General features: G+C 43.0%; 1 protein-coding gene and 1 long non-coding RNA gene across 2 annotated transcripts in view; one reads left to right on the top strand and one right to left on the bottom strand.

Moving 5' to 3' along the window:
* The window catches only part of zeb2b (zinc finger E-box binding homeobox 2b), a 111,184-nt gene that overhangs the window by 77,496 nt on the left and 11,866 nt on the right, over positions 1 to 21,822 (bottom strand). Inside the window, 3 exon segments of the mRNA XM_027291511.1 lie at positions 4,825 to 4,906; positions 4,909 to 4,963; positions 13,486 to 13,560. Coding sequence (XP_027147312.1) covers positions 4,825 to 4,906; positions 4,909 to 4,963; positions 13,486 to 13,560 — 212 coding nt within the window.
* Positions 6,228 to 13,479, top strand: LOC113748297 (uncharacterized). The gene is made up of 3 exons (XR_003464242.1): positions 6,228 to 6,912; positions 11,044 to 11,158; positions 12,885 to 13,479. It is a non-coding gene; the product is annotated as an uncharacterized LOC113748297 (long non-coding RNA).

Here is a 21,822-nt window from a genome sequence, read left to right as displayed (position 1 = left end):
TGTGTCAAAAATGTTTTTTGGCTATTTTTTTGGGAAGAGGAGGAGGGATGGATGAAAGTTTTCTGTCCAGTGTCCAGGATGGAGATGATCATTAGTTTTTTTTTTTTTTTTTTCCATTGGTGTGTGTGTGTGTGTGTGTGTGTTGGGGAGGGAGAGGAGAGGGGTGTACAGCCACAAGCCATGCTATTTGCTTTTATCTGCCTTATCAAAGCGTGAAAAAAACTGTGCATGTGTGCTGCTGTTGTGTGTTTGTGTGTGTGTGTGTGTGTGTGTGTGTGTGGGGCTGCTGTTGCAGAGCTACATTCCTGATTTAATTCCTTGTGGAAAGCACATATTAGAGGATTTGTTGAATAACATATCAGCTTGAAAGCCGAAGATATCACACTGCGACGACTGTATCTGTGCCTCGCTGTGACACGCACGCACAATAAAATAAAATAAAAATCATGTGAATAACAATAACTGTAAATACTCGGGGCTTTTTGACAAACTGATCACGGGGAGGAAAAATATCCCCGTTCAAAAACGACACTGTCACCCAAAGGAGACGTCCTCCTGCTCCTATATACCAACGCTTCAAATCACAGTGATCTCGTAAGGGAAGTCCATTCATTTTTATGTGCCTGGCTATATACACTTGACTCACACACTTTGAGCAGATGGATATATTTAGCTCGTGACGACTGCAGCCGAGGGAAAGGGAGGAAAGAAAAAAAAAAAATGGAGTGATGCAAAACGCTACCGTACGCGCCGGAAAATAATAAGGCCTCACGCAGCACGCCAAAGTGCAATGTGTAGTTGTGACAGGACAAATATGCCTCCTTATTAGCTCGCATTGACGGAAACCTGCTCGCCGTTTTACATGGAGTAATTGGAACGTGTCTATTTTGATTCAACCACAAGGCCCGACGTTATAAAAATACTCCAGTGAGATTCATCCCCGGCTATCTGCGGGTCTGAGCATACACCCCCCCCCCTTACATCCCATCCACCCTCCAACCTCCTCCTGCTGCACACCGACTCCTGCCGGCCCCTGTGATATCTCTCAGTAATTATTTCACTTGCTTAAACAAAATAATCCCTCATTTGCCTCGACATGAATGCACTGCAAAACACTTTCCCCCTGCATCTTCCTGCAGGAGAAAAAAAAAAGCCATCAGGAGTGTAAGGTGTCTTTGCTTTGGCTGCTCCACACAATTGCCAACCCGTATGGGAATGGCAGCAGTGAATGGCGTGGTGGACAACCCCCCGCCACTATTGACGGTATAAACATGTAAATGAAACACATTACCACTGACAATCAATTGTCCGCGAGCGCCCTGCGAAACCTGCCCTCCTCCTCCTCCTCCCTTCTTTCTTTACCCCCCCACCACCCTCTCCCCTCCTTTGCTCAGTGACGATGGCAAAAAGCTGCCCCTACCTTGAGGAGGGGAAAATGTGGGGAGGAGGAGGAGGAGGAGGAGGTGGAAAGAAGAGGGGGCGAGAGAAGAAGGCAAAAAAAGAAGATGAAGAAAGGGAGCACCTTGTCTTACCCCTCACTACTCCCCCTTCCTCCCTGTTTTCTACCGCGGGAGCTGCGAACAGAACTTTAAAAAGGCAGAGGAATAATAGAGATGGACAAATTGTTTAGACTGGCAGAAATCTGGCATTGTCTGGGTCTGAAAGCAAGGCTGCCTCCCCCCCTCCCACACAGATGCACACACATACACTCTTCTCCCTATTTTTCCTCCACCTTAAGCGAGAATCTGTGATAGCCTTAATAACCACATTCAGACTAGTATATCAAACTCCAGCAGCCAGAGAGAGAGAGAGAGAGGAGAAGAGAGGAGAGGGGGAAGATTGGCCTTGTCTTTCTGCAGCTTCAGATTATGTAATCAGTGTATTTCTGAGGGTATGTCCCGACACCCAAATGTCATCTGTGCTATGAAGGAATAATCAAAAACGCTTCAAAACCGTGTGTGCAGAAAGCCCTCAAAGAGAAATAACGCAACATCTGTATTTCCTCTTTCATCTCCAAGAGTCTGCGTAACATCCAAATCAGAAACAACATGACAACACAGCCGAGAAGATTTGTCTTCTACAAAGGGAAAAAAAGAAGAGAGAGGTTTCTGATGCTCGCGCTGGTTGGGTAATAAGAAAATAAGGACAGGTGTGCGAGCGCTTTTCTGTTGGGCGCTCACAGCTGGATGTGACAAGCAACACCTGGCGAGGGCCAAAACTCTCAAACACTTCACGCTGCCGAGATCAAGTTTCACACCGGGAGAGGAGAGGGGTTTTTATAGCCGTTTAACAGTGGGGGAGAGGATGAGAGGGGGGGAAAATAGTCATTTCTCAGGTTTTGTTAAATATTTCAGAGTGTATCAGCTGTAAGACAGAGGCTTCACAGCGGCGTGCGGGAGGTTTGGGTGAGGAGGGGATAAGTCATGAACTGTGGTTAAATACCACATGACAGGCTGGGCAGTGAGTGAGTAAAGCTACTGTAACACCTCCAACCCTGAAGGCCAACAGTCATCTGGACGAGAATGTCATTGGTTAGACAACTTAGTGAGCAAACGCCTCATTAATACTAATTGGCAAGAATGCTGAGATGCCCTCCTTCCATTTTGAAAATAAATAATCCGAACAATTCCGGTTATTCTCGATGCGAGGGTGCACTGAATGAAAAATTAGATCAGATCAAAATATGACGACGCCAAAGCCTCAATTGCTTAATTAGAGCGTGAAAACTAAACCGGATTTAAAACATTTTTAAACAAAAATAATTACAGGTGGCACGCAAATTATAATTTACATCAAAACATGCCCGCTTACACACCACCACCTCCAAAAGCCATTCAGCAAAAATTAGCTGTAATTGTCCATATTTCGCATTTGTGTATATTCATGTGATTTGTTAGTTAAGGGACGAAAGAGGGAGTCTGGGTGCATCCGCCCTCCATCTGGTAAAAAAATTAGAGCGTGTGTGTGTGTGTGTGTGCTGCATTTTTTGGTGCATTCGAGGCTTTTTGTGTTGTTTTTTTTTTTTTGTTGGAGGAGTCCGTCCTAGCCGGCCGTCACACGCTTTTTTTTTCCCTCTCGCCCTGCCCTGCCATCCCCTTCCACAGAGCCAGGCAGGAGGAGGACAGAGGAGACAGGCAGAGAGGAGAGAGTGTGGCCAAGCCTCAATAAGCCTCTGCATTCCCAGGGGGGAGGACAAGGGGGTGAGGAGGGGGAGGGAAGGAGTGGGTGAGAGGGAAAGGAGGGAGGGTGGGTGTAGGGGTTCGTCAGACAGAGGTAGTTGTTATGGAGAAAAATGAAAAAAAAAAAAGAAGAAGAGGGGACTCACGTTTCACATTTCAAACCGATATGAAATGTTTTAAACGTACACTCTCCTGGACGAGAGATAAAAATATTCTTTACACACTCCTGCCAAAGCTCGCCGTCTCTCGTCAGGTTTAAGGGTGTGAAAATTATATTTGCTTTGCTAATATTTTTTTTATTTTTATTTTTTTATTAAATGCTGCATTTTGGTACAAAAGCCAACACTGCTTTTCTCCCTCTCACTCCCCCCTTTAACAAAACAGGTGGCCACAGCTAAACAGGCTGCCATGTCTCCAAATGTGTGTTATTATTCTATTTTTCTTTTACAGCAAATGCATACATATATATATTATATATATATATATAGGAAATCTCCAGCTTCACTGTTATGCTCCTGTGCTATTTAATGTGGAACAAAATGCTTGTCTGCTATTGATTGTGTGAAATCAATAAATGAAATCTGATCTAGATAAATAACCTGTGGGGGCAGAGATTTAAAAACTGTTGTGGAGAAAGCAAATAAAAGACTCATCTGAGCAGCTGAATCACAGCCTTGATATTTTACACACACACACACACACACACTCACACACACACATATACACAGCTTCAAGCTCGCCAGTGTGTTTGGAGCCTATATGGAATAATCAGGAATAACGGGGCCAGGAAATGTCACTGCAGATTTGCCTCTTGTGGGAAACTGTGCAGTCAAATGGAGAAAGAAAACCAACAAATCTCCACCTCCAGCACTCCAGTCCAGACCCAATTAATGTCCAACATTTATCGGACATGTCATCCTATTTATATATGATGCATCCACTACAATAAACGTGCTGATGGAGGTAAACAAAAAACGCACAGGTTTAAAAACTACAGCAACAACCAACATGTCATCCTGTGAAATATTTGTCCCAGAAAAACAGCCACAATGAGGAGGAGGAGGGGGGGACACTTGAAAATGTGCTTTATGGAGGTGATGTAAAGGCCTATATAAAGACTAAAACATCACGGCTAACGCATGCCAGCGCGTGGCTTAAAGCAAATCACAACTCAAGTCACAAGATTGGACTTTCACACCGAGCAGCATGAGTCTGCCCCAGCCAGCCGAGGGTCTGAGTGACCGTTACACAGTCCCCCCATGGCGGATTTTTTGTCCCGGGGAGAAACGAGCCGGCACCGCTACACGCTCCAACTTTCCTACATCCACAAGTTTCCAACTAACCTCTCTGCAACCTTCACCCCCCTCCACCTCAAAATAATCCCGCTGAAAACACACATTTTAAAACCTAGATTTTTCAAAGATTCCAAAGGCTCAAGTGGGGCTGCAACACGGGCGCGTTTACGCACAGTTTCTCTCCCCGGATAGCGGTCCCTTTATCCCTGCGTAAAAGGGGAAGGCAGAAATGCGCACCAGCCGCGGACCCTCACACACCCCCGAACCGCAGTGGAAAGATTCAAACCAGGCTTATGTCCAAAGGTATGCCCCCCCGACTGCTTGGTTTGTCTCCCCCGTGATTTTCTTACCGTTTTTCCGTCTCGGGTTGGCTTGTTTTCGCCTCTTACACCTCGGGCCATCCGCCATGATCTCTTGCTTCATTGATAAGTGTGTGTGGGATCAGATGGCAGCTCGCATGGACTCGATTCCTTGATTTCAGCTTGATATCTGACGGGAAACACACACACACAGAGAGAGAGAGAGCACCAACAATGTGGGTATTAGCGTGGAGATCCACTTTGCGCCGGACGCGCGACAAGAAACTGCAAATGTAACTTGGATGGAGGGACAGATTGTAAAAAAAGAAAAAAACAAAAAAAAGGAAAGAGCCGTGGGTGAAAGTATGAGACGGAGATCCGTGTCCATCTAATTTAGATTCAGATGATCGGCTCAGCTCAAAGCAAACAGCAGCAGGAGGAAGAGAATTGTAATTTCTCTGATTAAGAAAACCACATTTCATTTCGCCAAAGAGAAGTGCAGCGAAAAAATCATACTCACTGTTAATTCATTCAGAAAAAGTTTCACAATCCGGCTTCTATTTTCTCACTCTGAAGAAAAAAATAATCATTTGCTCATTTGAATTTAAACTGGCTGCATTTTTACATTTTTTTTTTTTTTGCGCGTTCAGTCCGGCTTTGGCACACGCGGCGAAACAGGTTAATAAATCAAATTTCTGTCAGATTTTTTCGGCTGATCCAGAGTTTGGTCGCTACAGACGGCAAAAAGCGAGACTGAGCCTCAGCTCTGGGCTGGAGTCCTCACTGTGTGGTCTGATTAAAAGTCGTATAAGTTCAATAAACACTTGGGAAAATTACACTTCCACGTTTAATAAACTAAATCCAGACATTCTTGCGAGCAGCAAACAAATAACAGGCGCGGAATAATTGTCAAAATGCGCCAAATGACTCCGGACTGCAAGAAAAAAAAATCTTTAAGGCACAAATCGCGCATAAACAAAAGCGATAAGATTCAAATCGCCTGTGTGGGATGTTCGGTTCGACACCTAATTTATCAGCGCAAATAGCGTTATTAGGCATTAGTGAATATTGACAAGAGGTTTTGTTTGTTGTGGACACACAAACAGACACTAATATAATACAAGCTGGAGAGACTCAGAGGGGAAGCGGGATGGATATCGCCCTTTTTTCTCCTCCCATGGATAGCGGTGTCGTGCAGCGCCAAACGCCCCGCAAAAAAAGCCTTTTTCTCCCCTCGGCTTTTCGGGAACCTCGAGGTGGGAAGCAAAAGGAGAAAAAAAAACGGGGAGAGAAACCAAACAAACGCACCTATTTTCCACCTGTGCAGGTAAAAGAGTAAAGTTGAGCTCCAACTCTCCAACTGACGCGGGCGCGTTGAAGTTTATTGTCCAAAGCTTTTTTTCTCCGGAAAAAAAAAATAACGCAAGAAATAAAGACTAGTGGAGGCACATACCTGTTTTTAGGGGGTGTAAAGAGGTGTCTTGTGGATAGTAGTTGCGAGGAAGGATGATACCGGAGCGCGTCGGTGAGCGGATCCTTTTCCACCGGTGATAATAAAGCCTTAGAAATAAAGCCTTAGAAATAGTTGGAAGGAGGGAGGGACCGCTATTCCTGCTAGGGCAGGTTTACAACTGATGTCTTACACCCACTCCAGGAAACAAACCTGGGTAGGGACTGACGTGTTACGCCTCTTCTAATGACATTTTTTTTCTTTCCACCTCCTTTTCTTTGCCGTGTAACACAGAGGAGAAGCCCCCTGAAACGCACGCCACCTATCTTCACGGGAGGGGATAATTGAGGAGAGCCAAACGTGAGCATCTTCTGGGTTGAACGTGAAGTTTTTTTTTTCCTCCCTCTCTCTCTCTCTCACACACTCTCTCTCTCTCTCCCCCCTTCTCTCTCTCCTTTCTTTCCCCTCACTCTCCTCTCTCTTTCTCCATCTCTTCTCTTTTTGAGTGAAACCAACTATGTCGGGCTTCGACGCGGAGCAAAGAAGAGGCGACAGTGTGTGTGTGTTTTTTCTCTCCCCTTTTTCCTTCGTGTGAATGTGTGTGTGCGTGTGTGTGTGTGTATGTGTGTGTGTTTTAGTGTAGGAAAGGGGGGAGAAACTTGGAGCGCGTCCACGCCGGCCGCAATCATGTAAGGATTTTTTTTTCTTTATTTCTATTTCCACTCTGTTTAATTTGCAGAAATGGCACGGTTGATACGGAGGGATGCAGGAGTTGGGGTGGGGAGGCAATTCCACATATTCTTCATTATTGTAATTGGCTGCGACTGCAAAAGGTTTGGGGATGTTCGGCTTTTATCTACGCTGCAAAAAATGTCCTTAGTTAGTGTAAAACATTTTTTTTTATGCTCAAAAATATCTGTTAGTTTCACTTGTTTCCGTTAGAAATGAGCGTTTTCTTGTTTGTGCGTAATTTACGCATTCACGTGGTTTGATTTCTCATGATTTCACTTGATTTAAGAATTTATTGTAAAAAAAAAACAAACAAGTGGAAGCTGCAGCTGAATTTATCTTTATTAAAAAAAAAAAAGAAAATTAGCTCCTAAATCTAAAAAAAATATCACTTTAAATGGACTTCTTGTTTTTTTTATTTTTGCAGCGTAACACCTGAGATGTACCTGCAGCATCCACGCGTGCTGCAGGTACATCCACGCGTGTGTTTGTACAACAAGAGAGCATGCAAACTCCACATGCACTTCCGCTCTGGTGGAACAAACACATTTCTATTCATTGGCACGTTTCTAACTGCAACCCCCGAACGAAATCCAAAATAAAATGCACAAACATATAATCCAGCAGCGACAGGAAGGAGTGCAGCCTCTGTAGGAATATTCTAACGACACTAAAGGAGCTGAGGAAATAGCACAAAGTGCAATAAAGTGTGTGTAAAGTCACTGCAGACACACTGCGAGCCCCTGCAGGAATATTAGAGGAATATTCCGGGATTATTGGAGTGATTTTTTCGTTCTGGACGCCACTTAACAGGATGAATCTCGCATTTATTAAAGAAGTCAAACATCTCAGCCATGTCAGACAGAGAGAGAGAGAGAGAGAGAGAGAGAGAGAGAGAGAGAGAGGAAGCTCCACCTTTGCAGCGCCGTGATTGGTTATGTAAATAAAGTATTATTTTGTGTCCTGTCCTCCTGCAGTTCGCCACTGTATGGCTAATTAAATCATCAATCAAGGGGCTGAACTGGTTTATGCCCCCTCCTCCTCCTCCTCCTCCTCCTCACCCCCACTCCTCCTTCCACCCCCCCATCCTAAAAATAATAATAATAATCAGACGTAGCAAAAAGAAATCACAGACCAACAGAGTCTCATATTTTGGTAGGAATTTTGGATCTAAACTTCATTTTTTTTTAAAGGAATACGACTTAATAATATCCTAATTATATCATTTTAATGTAATATAATAATTCTGTTATTATAATCATCATATAAACATCTTCAACTTTTGTTTCCCTCAAACTTGTGGACCAGTGGACTCCAAAAGTGCCAAATCGAGTTTCCTTTTTCCCCATTTTTTAAATTTTTTTTTGGTAAGTTTACCTTCTTCTCTTTAGTATTTTAATCTCTTCCATCACTCGTCATTTCTTTTCTTCCTCTTCTTCTTATCGATCCACAAAGAGGATGATGATGATGATGATGATGAGGAGGAGGAGGGCAGAAGCGGGGTGATCCGGGCTCTGCCTCCCGTTTTTCTCGGGTCGAAAGTGGATCCAGTCCTGGGTGAATTATTGTCATGCGTAATTTACTGCCACGGTGCTTGCATGTAAACGAAGCAGTCCAGCACCCTCACTCACTCTCTCTCTCTCCACAAACACACACACTCTCTCTCTCTCTCTGTCTCTCTCTCTCTCTCACACACACACACACACACACTTGAACCGTAGCTCCAGTTCTGTGTCCCATTCATCCAAGCGAGCCTGGAGTGGCACCTTTTTTCTTTTTTCTTTTTTTTACGCACACAGGCTCTCCTACGTGGGGCCGCATAGTCACCGTGAAACCGGATTACAGTCGGTGTGTGACCTATAGGGGGACCTTGTGCTTAATGAATATATTGATATAAATGAGGGGAGGAGGAGGAGGAGAAGGGGGAGCAAACACAACATATGTATGAATTTATTTGATTTTATGTTTGTTCATTTCAGATTTAAAGTGTGGCTGTAAATTAATTCTGAGGGGAAAAATTGATTGTTTGTGATGTTTTGGGAAAATTGTAATTCATGAGGTGAAGTGTCTCCAACAACCTGACAGATTTTGTAATTATTTAAAAATCATTTCTAATGAATTGTGTTGATTTTGAACTGTGTGGCTCAGATGTTGATCGCTCCTCTGTTTGTAATTTGTATATATATTTTTTTTCTCTAAATAAATAATGTGAAGCTTTTGCAGCACGTTATCCGCCGTGGCTTATTTTCTCAAGTTGAAATGTTGCCCCAGAAAAATCAATAAGTGGAAATTCACTTGGGTTTAATGGTTTTTAATGTCCAACACCTAAATTGGAGCTCTGCAGTTCTGCAGCTGTCTGCCTCAGGCATGACTGTTGATTACCAAGATTATAATCCTAATTTTCTCTCCCTCTCTGCCCCACTGTGTGTGTGTTTGGTTATGTGTGTGTGTGTAAGACAGAAAAGAGGCCCACTTCTAGTTTTTTTGGACAGCGTAAACACAAACACAGCGGTGCAGCGGGGTTGTAGGAATGTTTCGTAGCATTTAGAGAATGTCAGTGTAATTACGACTTCTGTTTTTATGTACTGCAGAGTAGTGGAGTTACAGGACGGGCGAATACACTCGCTGCCACATTGCGTGGGGTTTGTCAGCTGCTGTGATGTGAGTGAACGTCTCACCAGGCTTCAAAGTTTGTCAGCGTTTCTACCGCGAGATCACAAGCAAGTAAGGAGGTCAGAGGTCATTGCAGCGTGACGAGATCCTGCTCTGAAGGCGTCATTTAGGCTTTTTGCAGCTTGACGTCCAATTTGAACATTTACAGGTGAATTCATTCAAACATTTTTCATCTTTTCTTCCATTTTTAAGAGTAAAATCCATAAAAACAGAGCTCAGAGAACACGTTAAAGGGCTCAAATGGAAACCTGGAAGGTTTCATTACAGAGTGAAATCAGATCCCTCACTTAAATCAGGTCAGCAGGCAACATCACTGACCGTCTCATATCTGCTATTTAATAAATAGAACATGAGTGATACGTTTCTATATAATACATCCTGTGATTATGGATATGAAATGTGTTTTATCGTCAGGTTTTTGCAGCAGTAAAATAAGACGAGTGAGAGAGAGAGAGAGAGAGATGCCACAGCAGAACACGCCTCGGGATGGAAACACAGTTGCATGTATATGTTGTGCATTCAACAACTCAGCCGCCAGGCGTCCCTGATTATTGGCCTAATTTAGATCTGTGAGAGTCACATGACGCCGTGATGCACCCAGTGATGAATCTATGCCCAGTGAAGAAAAAAAAAAACACCCAGCAGCTCGACCAAACCTGTTACAAGATGAAGATGATTCGTGCAGAACGCCGTGTGAGATTCAAGACTTTTTAATGACTTTTAAGGCCTTGAATGGAAGAACTATAAGACTCAGGTAAAAGCAGATCTGGCAACCCGGATACCTTTTCCTGGTTTGTGCTGTAGAATACCCTTCCTCAAGGATTTTCAAGGATGACACGGCCGAGGTTTGGCTTTTTCAAGGGTGGCGTCTCATTATTGAACAAAAGAAACAGACTTACAACATTTCAGAGCTTCAAACGTTTGAATCCAGGCGGGTGCGAGTGGTCTAAGCTCCTGTCAGCGTTGCACGTAACAAGCAGCGAGGAGGTCAGAGGTCAGAGTAACACAGAGCCGAACTGATGCGGCTGAGAGTCATCTGATACTAACACTGATGTCTTCGGCTCCAAGCTGAGATATTAAGCTGACAGTTAACATTTAATTGTTGGCACAAATAAATGGGACAAAAACGAAACAATGATTCAGCTTTTTCCTAAAGAGTTTGATTTTTAACAGGATGAAAAATTAATTTTTGAGTAATTAAAGATGGATTTAATTCAATAAAAGACATAATTATATAGCCTATATAATCAGACCACAATATTATATAAGTATACAGTCAGTGTACATATGCTGTAAATATACTGATTTAAGATTTACGTCCTCACTGATCTGGTTTGAAGAACACACATGGGCGGCTGCATGCACGGCCTCATCCGACAACATTTTACTTCTTTTTTTTTCCCTGCTGTGAAATTCAGATTGTGAGAGCACGCAGCGGTCCACAGTACCATGTCCTCAGTGTGTTGGGCGGTGATGCTTTTCTCAGCAGTTGCATCATGCATGCTTCTGACATACCATGACTTCAGACATGAAGTAAGAGGGGATTTTTTTTTTTTTATATTCCGAGGGTAAAAATGTGTCATGGTGATGATTCAGATTTGCCGACAGCACGGATCATGGAGTGTAAATACCAATAATATGTCTGTTTTCTATTGATTTGTCCAGTAGATGTTATGTTTTATAAATGTGTTTGTACAATCAGCCCTCAGCCTCTGAAGGAGTTGGTGTAAATACAATTATAACCACTGACCAGAAAAGTGGTTCTGAAAAAAAGAAGGAGGGACAGTTTGAAAATTCACTTCTACAATTCAAAACAGCTGTCAAGTGACTGCAGCTCGGCCTCTCGAGTGTTAAACCCTCAGCGTACAGTTTGTGCTTCAGCCCTGAAAGCGAGTTTCGCCTCGCTTTAATTAAAGTAACGGTTGTTGTTGGCGTTCAGAGGTTTTGAATGCATGACAGAGAAAAGCCGTGGTACGCTAGATCACATCTCCTTCTCTGCGCTTGTTTGTGGCTCTTCCAGCGCTGCGAACATCAAACTCAACATTTCTCGACGGGGTTTGGCTCTGTGATAGCCACCGCGAGAGCCTCGACGTCCACAACAACTCCAGAGATTGACGGACAATTAAAGAGCGAGAGGCGAAGGCTGGAGCGTGTGATCTGCGAGAGCTCCTCAAACATGCAAAATGAATTTAGTTTACATTTGCCATGAGCAAAAGAGAGAGAAAGAGAGAGAGCGAGGGAAAAAAGAAACTCTTCTCTGAGCATTTCTGATCTCCCTCGGTTGAACAAGGAAGCTAGCAGAGAGAACAAGACTGCTGCATAGCAGATTGCTGCAGAAACAAATGCTTACACCAAAAAACTATTGATTTTTTTATGTTGTTCTTGTTAGCTAAGAACTGTGCAGAGGCTTCTACAAATGACCACTTATTCGACTGAGACACTTAGAAGAACAGAGACAAACATATCATGTTAGGCGTCTCTCTTTTTTTTCTTCCTTCTCTTCCTGTTGAAAGAGGTCAGGCTCTGCGCAGCTTCCAAAAAACAACAAGTTGGGAAAGACAAGCGAAGAAAAACTTTTTAGCAACATCACACACACACTGGTACCTTTTATTCTTTTGATTTTCTGCCAACGAGGTTTATATTTTTGGACATCTTTTAACAAATCTAATATTTAAAATGTAGAAACAGGTTTAAAGTTGCTAATTAAAACAACAAACATACTAATACTGCACAGTGAACTCCACTCCACGAGGACAGGATGCAGCTGGAAGCTTAAAAAACAGTACGTGGACCTTGATTTAAGGTTTTTTTTGAGTCAGAGTTAACTTTCACTTACTCTAAATATAAGTGAATGTCTGACATGTGCTGTGATGTATTACATTTGAACAGATGTAATTAAGTATTCACAGTTATCATCACACTGGCTGCATGTTCAAAGACTTAAATTATTACGAGAAAAGGATTGGAGGAGTTAACAAGACACTCTCCCTCCCTCCTGCTCCCTTCCTCTCTCCCTCTTCCTCTCTCCCTCTCTTTCTCTCTCACCCATATTGATTGCTGGCATGAAAGTGAAGCTCCTTATGGTTCAGTATTAAAGTTCAGAGTCATTGTAGATGGAGATGTTACCTAACGTATTCTGGTGTGAGGTGTTCATTCTACTTTTATTTTGACATGATTGATAGAAATGCAGACATTTCTAGAGGACGGGTTTGCATGTTTGAAATGTTTATGCTTTCTTTCTTTTGCCTTTATTTGACAGCTGACAGTGAAGAGACGGCGGTGGGGAGAGGGATGGAACAAAGGTCCCCAGCCGGAGTCACGCACAGGATGTTGCGGGGCATGATGTGCATTTTAAATCAGCAGGCACCGAGGACAGCGATTGATTTATCAGCCGCTTAAACAGAAGTTTAAACAGAAAGCTTTAAAATTCAACTACTTATTAGCAGAAACGGTCCGAGCAGACATAAAGGGAGACTCTGCATATGTGTAATGTGATCTGTACAGTCTGACTGTCTAGTGTCTGATCCGGTTGCAGTCTCTGTAGCGCCACCAAAACAAATCCCGCACATTTACTGTACTTGACAAATAAAATGGTTTTGATTGGGATTCTGATAGATCCCACAAGAAAACTTTTTACTCTGAGAAGAAGGAGAAGAAGAAGAAAAAAAAAGACGACTTATCGCTCGCTGAAATGAATAATTGACGGCGCCTCCGTTGAATAATTAATCAAACATTTGAATAATTGTTGTAGCTCTAATCTCGACAGACATTTGCATATCGGCGTGCTCTTAATATCTGCCACTGTATATGAGTTTACATCCTCTCAGGACACAAAGATGGAATTAAAAGATCTGACTCACATCTGCAGGAACCTTGTCCGGCTCGCAGAGATTTTCAGCCGGATCTCCCCGTGCACGAGCTGGTCTGAGTCACTGCTGAGAGAGGAAGAGAGTTTAGAAACTTACTGTATTTTCTGTGAGGGTGGAAAAACAAGATGTGATAGTGCAGATGTATGCAGATACATGAACAAACAGCTTCCTTTTAAACTAAGTAAGACTGATGATTTGATTTGGTTTCAGTGCCAAATGTCATTTCCAGGACTTGCAACTCCCAAGAGATCCTTCACAGAAAACAAAGGTAGAATTATAAAAGCAATATCCTTTTTATAATCATGATTAATTAGCATGGGTAAATAAATTCATATGATTGAATGAAAAGCTGAGGTGCTTCATTAAACTTGGTGGTCCCATGACTTCTGATCCATCTTGTTCATCATATCCAACCAGTTCTCAATTAATTGGTGGCACTTTAAACTATGAAGCTGTACGTACACAGCGACAAAGCCCACATATGGAGGAGACCACTGTCTTTACGTTACGTACTTTATGTTACTATTACTTTAATTTAGTCGTTTTGGTGCCTCAGTCTAACCAAACTGACTGTTTAACGTCAGAAAATGTGAAAAATGTGTCTCTGGAAGCTTTATTTTGAAAGTCTAACCAGATGTTGCATATTAAAACCGAGGCTACAGGCTACAGTGTCTTCGTTTGAAGCATCAGGCTGCTGACCAAGCTGCCGTTTTTGATGTGTTGTTGTATGACCACAAACTGTCACCCTGTGAGGGTGAGAAGATATTTAAGAAATACAGTTTTACAGTTGATCAGCTAGGATAACATTTTAGGGGGTGGGGTTGCAACATCGTCGCTCCAACAGAGCAGCAGCACCAGCAGTCTGCCAGGTTGTAAACAAGACAACAGGGGGATACGAATGCTGCTCCCAGTCCAGGAAACGCACGTTGGGAGATGGTCATACCGTGACGATTTGTGACCTATCGCCCGTGTTGTGTTAGCTTTACATTAATGAAACACTCGGTTAAGTTTAGGGAAAGATTGTGGTTGTGGTTAAATATTGAACAAGTCAGCACTGGCAAGATGCATTGACTTTTTTCAACATTTAACCACAACCACAATCTTTCCCTAAACCTAACCAAGCGCTTTGAGTTGCCTCAGCAAAGCCGCAAAAATATGAATCATGTTTTAGTTGCCGGGGGCAGATATTATAGGATTATTGTTTATAGAATGAGCAATTTTACCAGGGACTATTATGAGGACATTTGTTATATATAACCAAAAATTACGGAGGCAAACAGAAGCAAAAACACATCATATCATACAAATAATGCAAAAAAACAAACTTCCAGGAGTTACAAGACTTCGCCTACAGTTATCACTCACTGCACTGCCTCCAAACATGGCCAAAAGAAGCGCGTGTTTGTGTGTCTGACCAAAAGATCACTTACTATAAACTAGACGGCAGCAAACCGATGTCTTTTTTCACCTACTGTGGCAGAACTTTGCAGAGAAGTCAGCTTTGAACCCTTGGCCCCTTCGATAAGACTCCAGAGTTTGCAGTTTGCTTGTTTGCCGTTTCAAATGTTTGCATTATTTTTCAGCACTGCCTCAGACAAACATATCTGTTTCATCCTACGCTAAAGTTTATGGCCCTGCAGGACTTGGAGAAAGTCAGTTCACGGTCTGCTGGATGCACTGTATACCTCCACTGCTCATTTTAGACACACCATCCTTTCCTGCATTGTCATCCGTGGCGTTTGTTATCTTGACACTGAAAAGGATTTTGGGGGGAATGTTGATATAGGCTGGTGTAGGAAGCAATTTGCTGTTGTGTTCACCACTTCCTGCCATCTTTCTATCCTCACAGAGTGAAGCTATCACTCTCACCTCTCGCTTTTGAGCATTTTTTCTTTGTAGGCGCCTAAAAACACAGACGAGGGGAGTGTATGTGTGTTGGGAGGGGAGTCGATGATTCGTCTTTTGATCCTGGCGTGCTTGTTGTCAAAAGCTGCCGGGATTGAAGAGACTGTTGGCCACAATTGACTGTGACAATTAGGGCACGATCACGGTCCCCGAGTGGAGCACTTAAAGGCTAATTTACATGTCACTTTGCCGAATTAAAAAGAGGAAAAAAAAACATAGCGAGAGAAAAGATATTCTGCTTTTTGCTCACCCTCCCTCCCACCTTCTCGCTTTCTGTCTATGTGCTCTTTCTTTTTTTCCTCTTTTTTTTTTATTCCTCCATGCCTTGTAAACTGTAATTTGTACACTGCTAAGGGGAACCTGGCAGAAGAGAGGCGACCGGCATTTCCATTTGAAAAGAGGCAATCACCAGGCCACTGCTGAGCCTATTGTCCGGTGGCGGTGGTGGGGGGAGGTGGCGGCAATTTATAGGCAGTGAAGTTAACCTTCTGGCAAGGTACATTACACGCAAGGTTTACACCTGTACATTTGTAGATCTTTGCGTGTTTGCTGATACGCTGCCGCGGTTTTCTTCTTTTATGAAAGCCTGGATGTCTGTCAGTCAGGCCGAGCGGGGCTGTTATGGAGCCCCCGTCCTCCCTCCTGCTGTGAGGGGGGTTACCATGCCTGAATTTAACTGCCCTCACATGTGCCTGACTTCATCTGGGACGTCCCGATTTGTGTCAAACATGATTCATATTTCCAGCCTCAGATTTTAGTGGTAAAATGACTCTTACTTTGGCCTAAATCAGCCTGGTTCAGTTCAACATTTATGTGCTCTTTTGTTTTTTTTATTGTCTTTTAAAAGCAATTTCTTTTAATCTTCAAGTATTTATTTGCTTGTTTTCTCTTTTTGTCCTTATTGTCTTTTAAATGCAACTCAATGTCTTCTTAAGTGTCTTATTTTTAATGAATTCCTGTTTTTAATGCATTTCCATGCCCCTGTAAAGCACTTTGAATTGCCTCGTGTCTGAATGGTGCTACATAAATAAACTTTTCGAGTCCGCTTTGCCTCTGAATTCCTGCCAACATTTCACATTTTGCCCACTGATGCGAAAAACAACAAGGACAGAGCCAATCAGAGGTTTGTAGGTGGGGTTAGGGTGGTGACAAATATGGATCAGGTCCTGTTAGAAGTTCTCACTTGAGTCCACGATGTTCACCTGCCTTTTTCCTAACAAACATCATTTTTTGCTTTCTGTGTCCACTGTAGCTTCTGCACATGCGGCCAGGGGTATTCAACTGGCTGTAATCTGAATCCTCACCCTTCGATCCCACTAAATCCCACCAGCTGAACCTTTGGTGTGATTTGTAGTGTTTTTTTATTTTTAGACGAGATGGTCTGAGAAATAATTTCACCGCGATGTGGGAAAGTTTAAATCTCTCTGCTTTTCCACACACAGATAGTGACTAATCTAAGTCTGGTGAGAAAGCGTCGCCCACCCTTTTGCTGATTGTCATGCCGCATGAATTCATCACTTTCAGACTGACTTTTGTCCTGCGTGAAAAAGTGCAGACAAACATTCATTTGAGTGCTTAAGAGTCTGGCGATGCAGCAAGGCGCCAAAAGCAGAGGCAGAGAGGGAGAAAAAAATATGGTGAAAACATTAAACCTTTGCCAGATCAACTGGAAAACAAGGGTGCTGTATTGGATTTATTCTCCCAAAACTACCCACCAAATATTGGTTACTAAATAAATTTCAAGTGAGAATTAGCTCACAGACTCAGCTCTCCAAAACTAAACTCCCACAGTGGAAACTCAGCTCACAAGATTTAGTCTGGGTTTTGGCCTCCACCGAGCTATTAGAAACGTAGTGACGTCACTGAGGATTTATGGGTGCTGAAGTCCTCAATTTTCAGCATTTAAAGTTGGCGACCGCTACTTTAAAAACGTTGGCACGAAATATCGTTAATCAATTCAGTTTTAATCAGTTGAAAATCTCGTCTCGGCACAGACAGACACCCCTTCCCTCGGTTCTTCCTCATGGCTGAAGTTTCTTTTCTCCTGCTCTGACAGGCTGTTTGTGACAGGTGCAGAGTGTGTGCGTGCATGCGAGTGTGTGTGTGTGTGTGTTTGGGTGTGTGAAAGGACCCCCGCCTCCTCCTCCTCCTCCTCCTCCTCCCCTCCTTCACCCATCACACACACACACACACTCCTGCTGTCCTTTCAAAGAGAACATAGAGGGGACAGAGTGTGTACAGAAACAGCAGGTTGATGGGATAATGCCCATCATCTGTTGCACCGTGTCATTTCTGTGCTGCCATAACCTGCTTTTGTAACGGTCCTGTACACACACAAACACACACGTGGATGCATAAACACACACACCTTTTGACAGCGCTCCTTTTGTCCTGTGATTTTATTTTTTGTGTGCAAATGAGAATAACTAGAATACACTAGAATTAAAGCAGAAGAGATGCAAGGTGGGAAATGTATTCATCAGAAAACTTCAAAGTCTGATATGTATACTACATGCGTGCATGCATAGGTGTGTCACCAAGCAAGACAGGGATTGTTTTCCGGCACAGCCTGCTCACAATAATCATTGGAATAAATTCCCTCCTCTGTTGTGAATGACCTAATCCAGATTTGATGGTCATTATACCAGGCCTGTTTCATTATGCTGTAAACATACAGCGGAGATAATCTTAATCTCTGTAATACCACTGTAAACGAGAACAGCGCTGCCGTTGCGCTGAACCCACCTCCAGTTGTTGTTTTTTCGTTTTACAGTCCAAAAATTTGAAGCATTTACAGCCAATGTTGCTTTTTTCCTCCTAAATCCCTGAAAACATACTTCTCCTGGATGCGTGAGTTACCGATATGAGTATCAAACTGAATGTAGGTTACTAATCCCAACGATTGAGCCCTTAATTAATTGCACAGTTTTGTAATAAGGCTGGGGAGGATTAGTGTGTGGACAGGTGGGCAGATTTAAACCTCACTGGGCCGGACACATGTTGAGACTGAAAGGAAGCCATCATCCCGAACAAAGAGGGATTTTTTATTCCATGGAAATACTCCAAATGTCTATGTATGTGCTACAAAAATGCTTCGACTGCATGTACGCTTGGGACCACACAATACGCGTCTGTGCAGGGATATTTATGCTGTTTCCACACATGCAATGTTCTCCATAGAACCAAAGTCACATTGTTTTCTAATGGGCATATTGAAGATGTTATTCATACACTGGACTTTTACAGTGCGAAAGTTCTCACTTGACATGCAGTTTAACCACAGTTGAAGCTGTAGGAGCAGCTAAGAACAAAACACTCCCACCGTTGCTGAACTTGGCTGATTCCAAAATGGTCCGTGGGAGTCGTAGTATTTCGCGCTAATGGTTCAACTGGGAGAGTTTCATGCCCATCCATGACTTGGAAGTGCTCTCAGCGACAGTCTCCTCGCAGAGGATCAACACGAGTCTTACATTGTGCACTGTGGAAATCACCTCTCTGAACTAAAACTCTTTGGTTTAGTCGTAGTCGTAGTAGTATTACATTTACTGACCCGCCTACACACTTCCTTATACTGTACATGGAGAGATATGCACATGCTGCTGCCCATCACCCCACATCACACAAACACACAACCCCTGCAGAGACCAACCTACACACCTCCACTTATAGTATCTGAACAGGAAGAAATGCCAAAATATTTACTGCTATATTGTAAAAAAAAAAAGCATATAACAAATATCAGTAGACTTCTGTCTTGAAGAAGTCATTTTCATTTGGCTTGGATCGACACCACTCTCATGTCCGAGCGTTAAGTACAGAGCTGGAGCCATAAAGGTTTTCATTATGATACCAGTAAAGATGTGTTTGACATTGTCTAGATATCTCTGCATGATAATATTTAGTCTTTGGCATGTCAAAAATGTTATTTCTTTTCATTATGTTGCTAATTTTATTTCTTCTAAAGTTTTAAACTCTTACCTATTGCACCTTTAAAGCTTATTTTTAGGTTAAACGACACTAAGAAGACATCTAACTCCAACAAAACACTTGAATGTGATTTTACTTTCATGCCAGTCAGCACTTTCCAAGAAGTGGTGTTAATTTCGTTAAATAGTGGATGTCTTGTGTTGGAATGAAACTCTTCATTTATCTCCAAATGTCAATTAAATTCAAATATAATCAAATATATCTCAATGAATAAAACATTGTGGGTAGCACGTTGGGTGAGCGTTCACTGCTGAGTGTGTGCAGTGTTTTGGGTCTCTCTCCCTTCCTCTCTCATTATAAGCTGCCTTAAGCATTACAGCATCTCCCTCTCTCTCTCTCTCTCGCTCTCTCCTTCCCCACACACACTCATGTTTGCCAATCTCTGTGCTAGTTGTTAGTGGCCCCAAACAGTTTCACAGTACATTTAGGGTTTGATCTTGTGCTGGTGATATGATGGAGCAGCATGACCGAGCTGCCTGCTCCACACTGTATAAGACCACTTCTGTTTGTAGCCTGGAAACACACCTCTGTGCCGGCTGCAGAGGTTAATAAAGAACAGCTGTTCCATATCAGATTTATGTCTTGTTTTCCTTTAACTTTTATTCTCAGCACCACGTGATGGAGGGGCAACGTTAGACCTTAGTCATTCATTTGGAGGATTGGCCGCATTGTCGGTCTTCTAGACTGCAAGACATATCTACCCTGCCATGCATTGTACCTGGATTATTATTATTTAACACTTAAAAGCTACACAGTGCCGTTGCCCTACAGGCAGAACAGAGGTAAAAGGTTAAGGCACACACAAAAAATAAATAAGGATCTTTCCATGAATAAAGAAACCTCAGCTGACGATTTGTGTGGTTTTCTAAAAAGTCCCAGTAGAAATGAGTTATGGCTTGAGAAATGAATCTGAGCTCTGGGTGTTGAAAGTAAATGTTTTCGTCCATCGTCACCCGTCCCTCCCACCACCTTATTTAACTGCCAAACTACTTCCTGCTCCTTGTCACGACTCCTCTATCTAACGAGGACACATAGATGGTTTTATTTTATGACATCATGCTCAATGAAAGATGTCATGAGATGTGGTTTGGATGCGCTTCTTTAGAAAATATTGAGACATTTCTATAAAACATCCCTACAGCCAAAAGCTAAACACAAAGCCTCCTGCAAACCAGACAGCAGGGGTTTTTAGTGTGGAGCTCCAATCAAATTTTGTTGCCTATTTTTGGGGGGCACAGGGGGAAAGAAGAGGGAAGAGCGTTTGAGGTTTGGTTGGGTTGTTGGGGTCCATCTTTACAGAATTGTCTATCAATAGGTGCAGCCAGTGTCAGTAGTCCTTCTCATCAAACCGGGGCCTGACAAAGAGGCAGCGGCACATGGGAAAGGGGCAGCAAGGTGAAACTAATGCCATGGATGTTTGATTCATCAGGGCCTCATTGTTGGCGGCCACGGCTGATTGTGAAGGTTCAGTCAAGCAAAAGGGGTGCGGAGTAATCAGTCGGATTTATGGTGCCGAGGGCCTCGGAGAGAGGCAGAAAAAAAAAAGCAAAGAAAAAAAAAAGCCAGATAGAAGCTGTTTGCAGTGCAGCAGGAACAGGTCTGAAATACAGATTTAAGATTTACACTGAAATAAAAGAAATTATAAAAAGGCAACACAAAATCTGCACATGCAAATGTAAACACTGCATGTGCACAAGCATACATACATTACTGTGGATTACAGGCACGTGCACACCCAGCGTGGTGACCTGCACTAACGGTATGAAACCTGTCACGTATAATGTATTCAACCAGGCGTGTTACGGGTCACAACCGGCCCACAAAAGGGTCCAGTTCGGCCCACTGGTTCACTTTGCAAAGTGTGCTTTTAGATTATGGGATGCCAAAATAAGAGCGCACATCCAAGCACACTTGTTTTGCTCAGTAGTGTTGTACTTTCCTCAACCACCCATTAAAACAGTTCCCTCAGAGATAAAATGAAAACACCTCCATCACTCTTTTATTCTCCCTCTTTGTTCTTTCCCTCTCGTCTCCATCCTCTTTAATCTCACCATCCCTTTCCTTCTCCTTCACCCTCCTCCATCTCCCCTTCCTTCGTGAACCACCTTCCTGTTTTTCTCTCTCCCTCCTTGTCCTTTCATCCCTCCATCCACCTTTCTGATTGGTCGTCACGGAGAGAAGACAGATGTAGGGCGAACAGCGGCTAAGCCGTTGTACTCTTAAGCCTAATGTGGAAGTTTTATATGCAAAGAGGTGAAGCAGGGAGGAGGGGAGGGAGGAGGATGGAGTTTGAACTGATTAGGATAATTCCTGCTTTTAATACAGCTGTCCCTCCAGCTTAAGGTAAACCAAATGTTGCCATCGGAGATTAGTGTACCTTGCCTGGTTATTAGCGACCCCCCCTCCTTCCTGCTCACCCCCTCACACACATACACA

This window comes from Larimichthys crocea, chromosome XIX (assembly GCF_000972845.2).
Source record: "Larimichthys crocea isolate SSNF chromosome XIX, L_crocea_2.0, whole genome shotgun sequence".
NCBI lineage: Eukaryota > Metazoa > Chordata > Actinopteri > Sciaenidae > Larimichthys > Larimichthys crocea.
The sequence above is the reverse complement of the archived record's forward strand: the minus strand, read 5'-3'. Positions and strand labels throughout refer to the sequence as shown.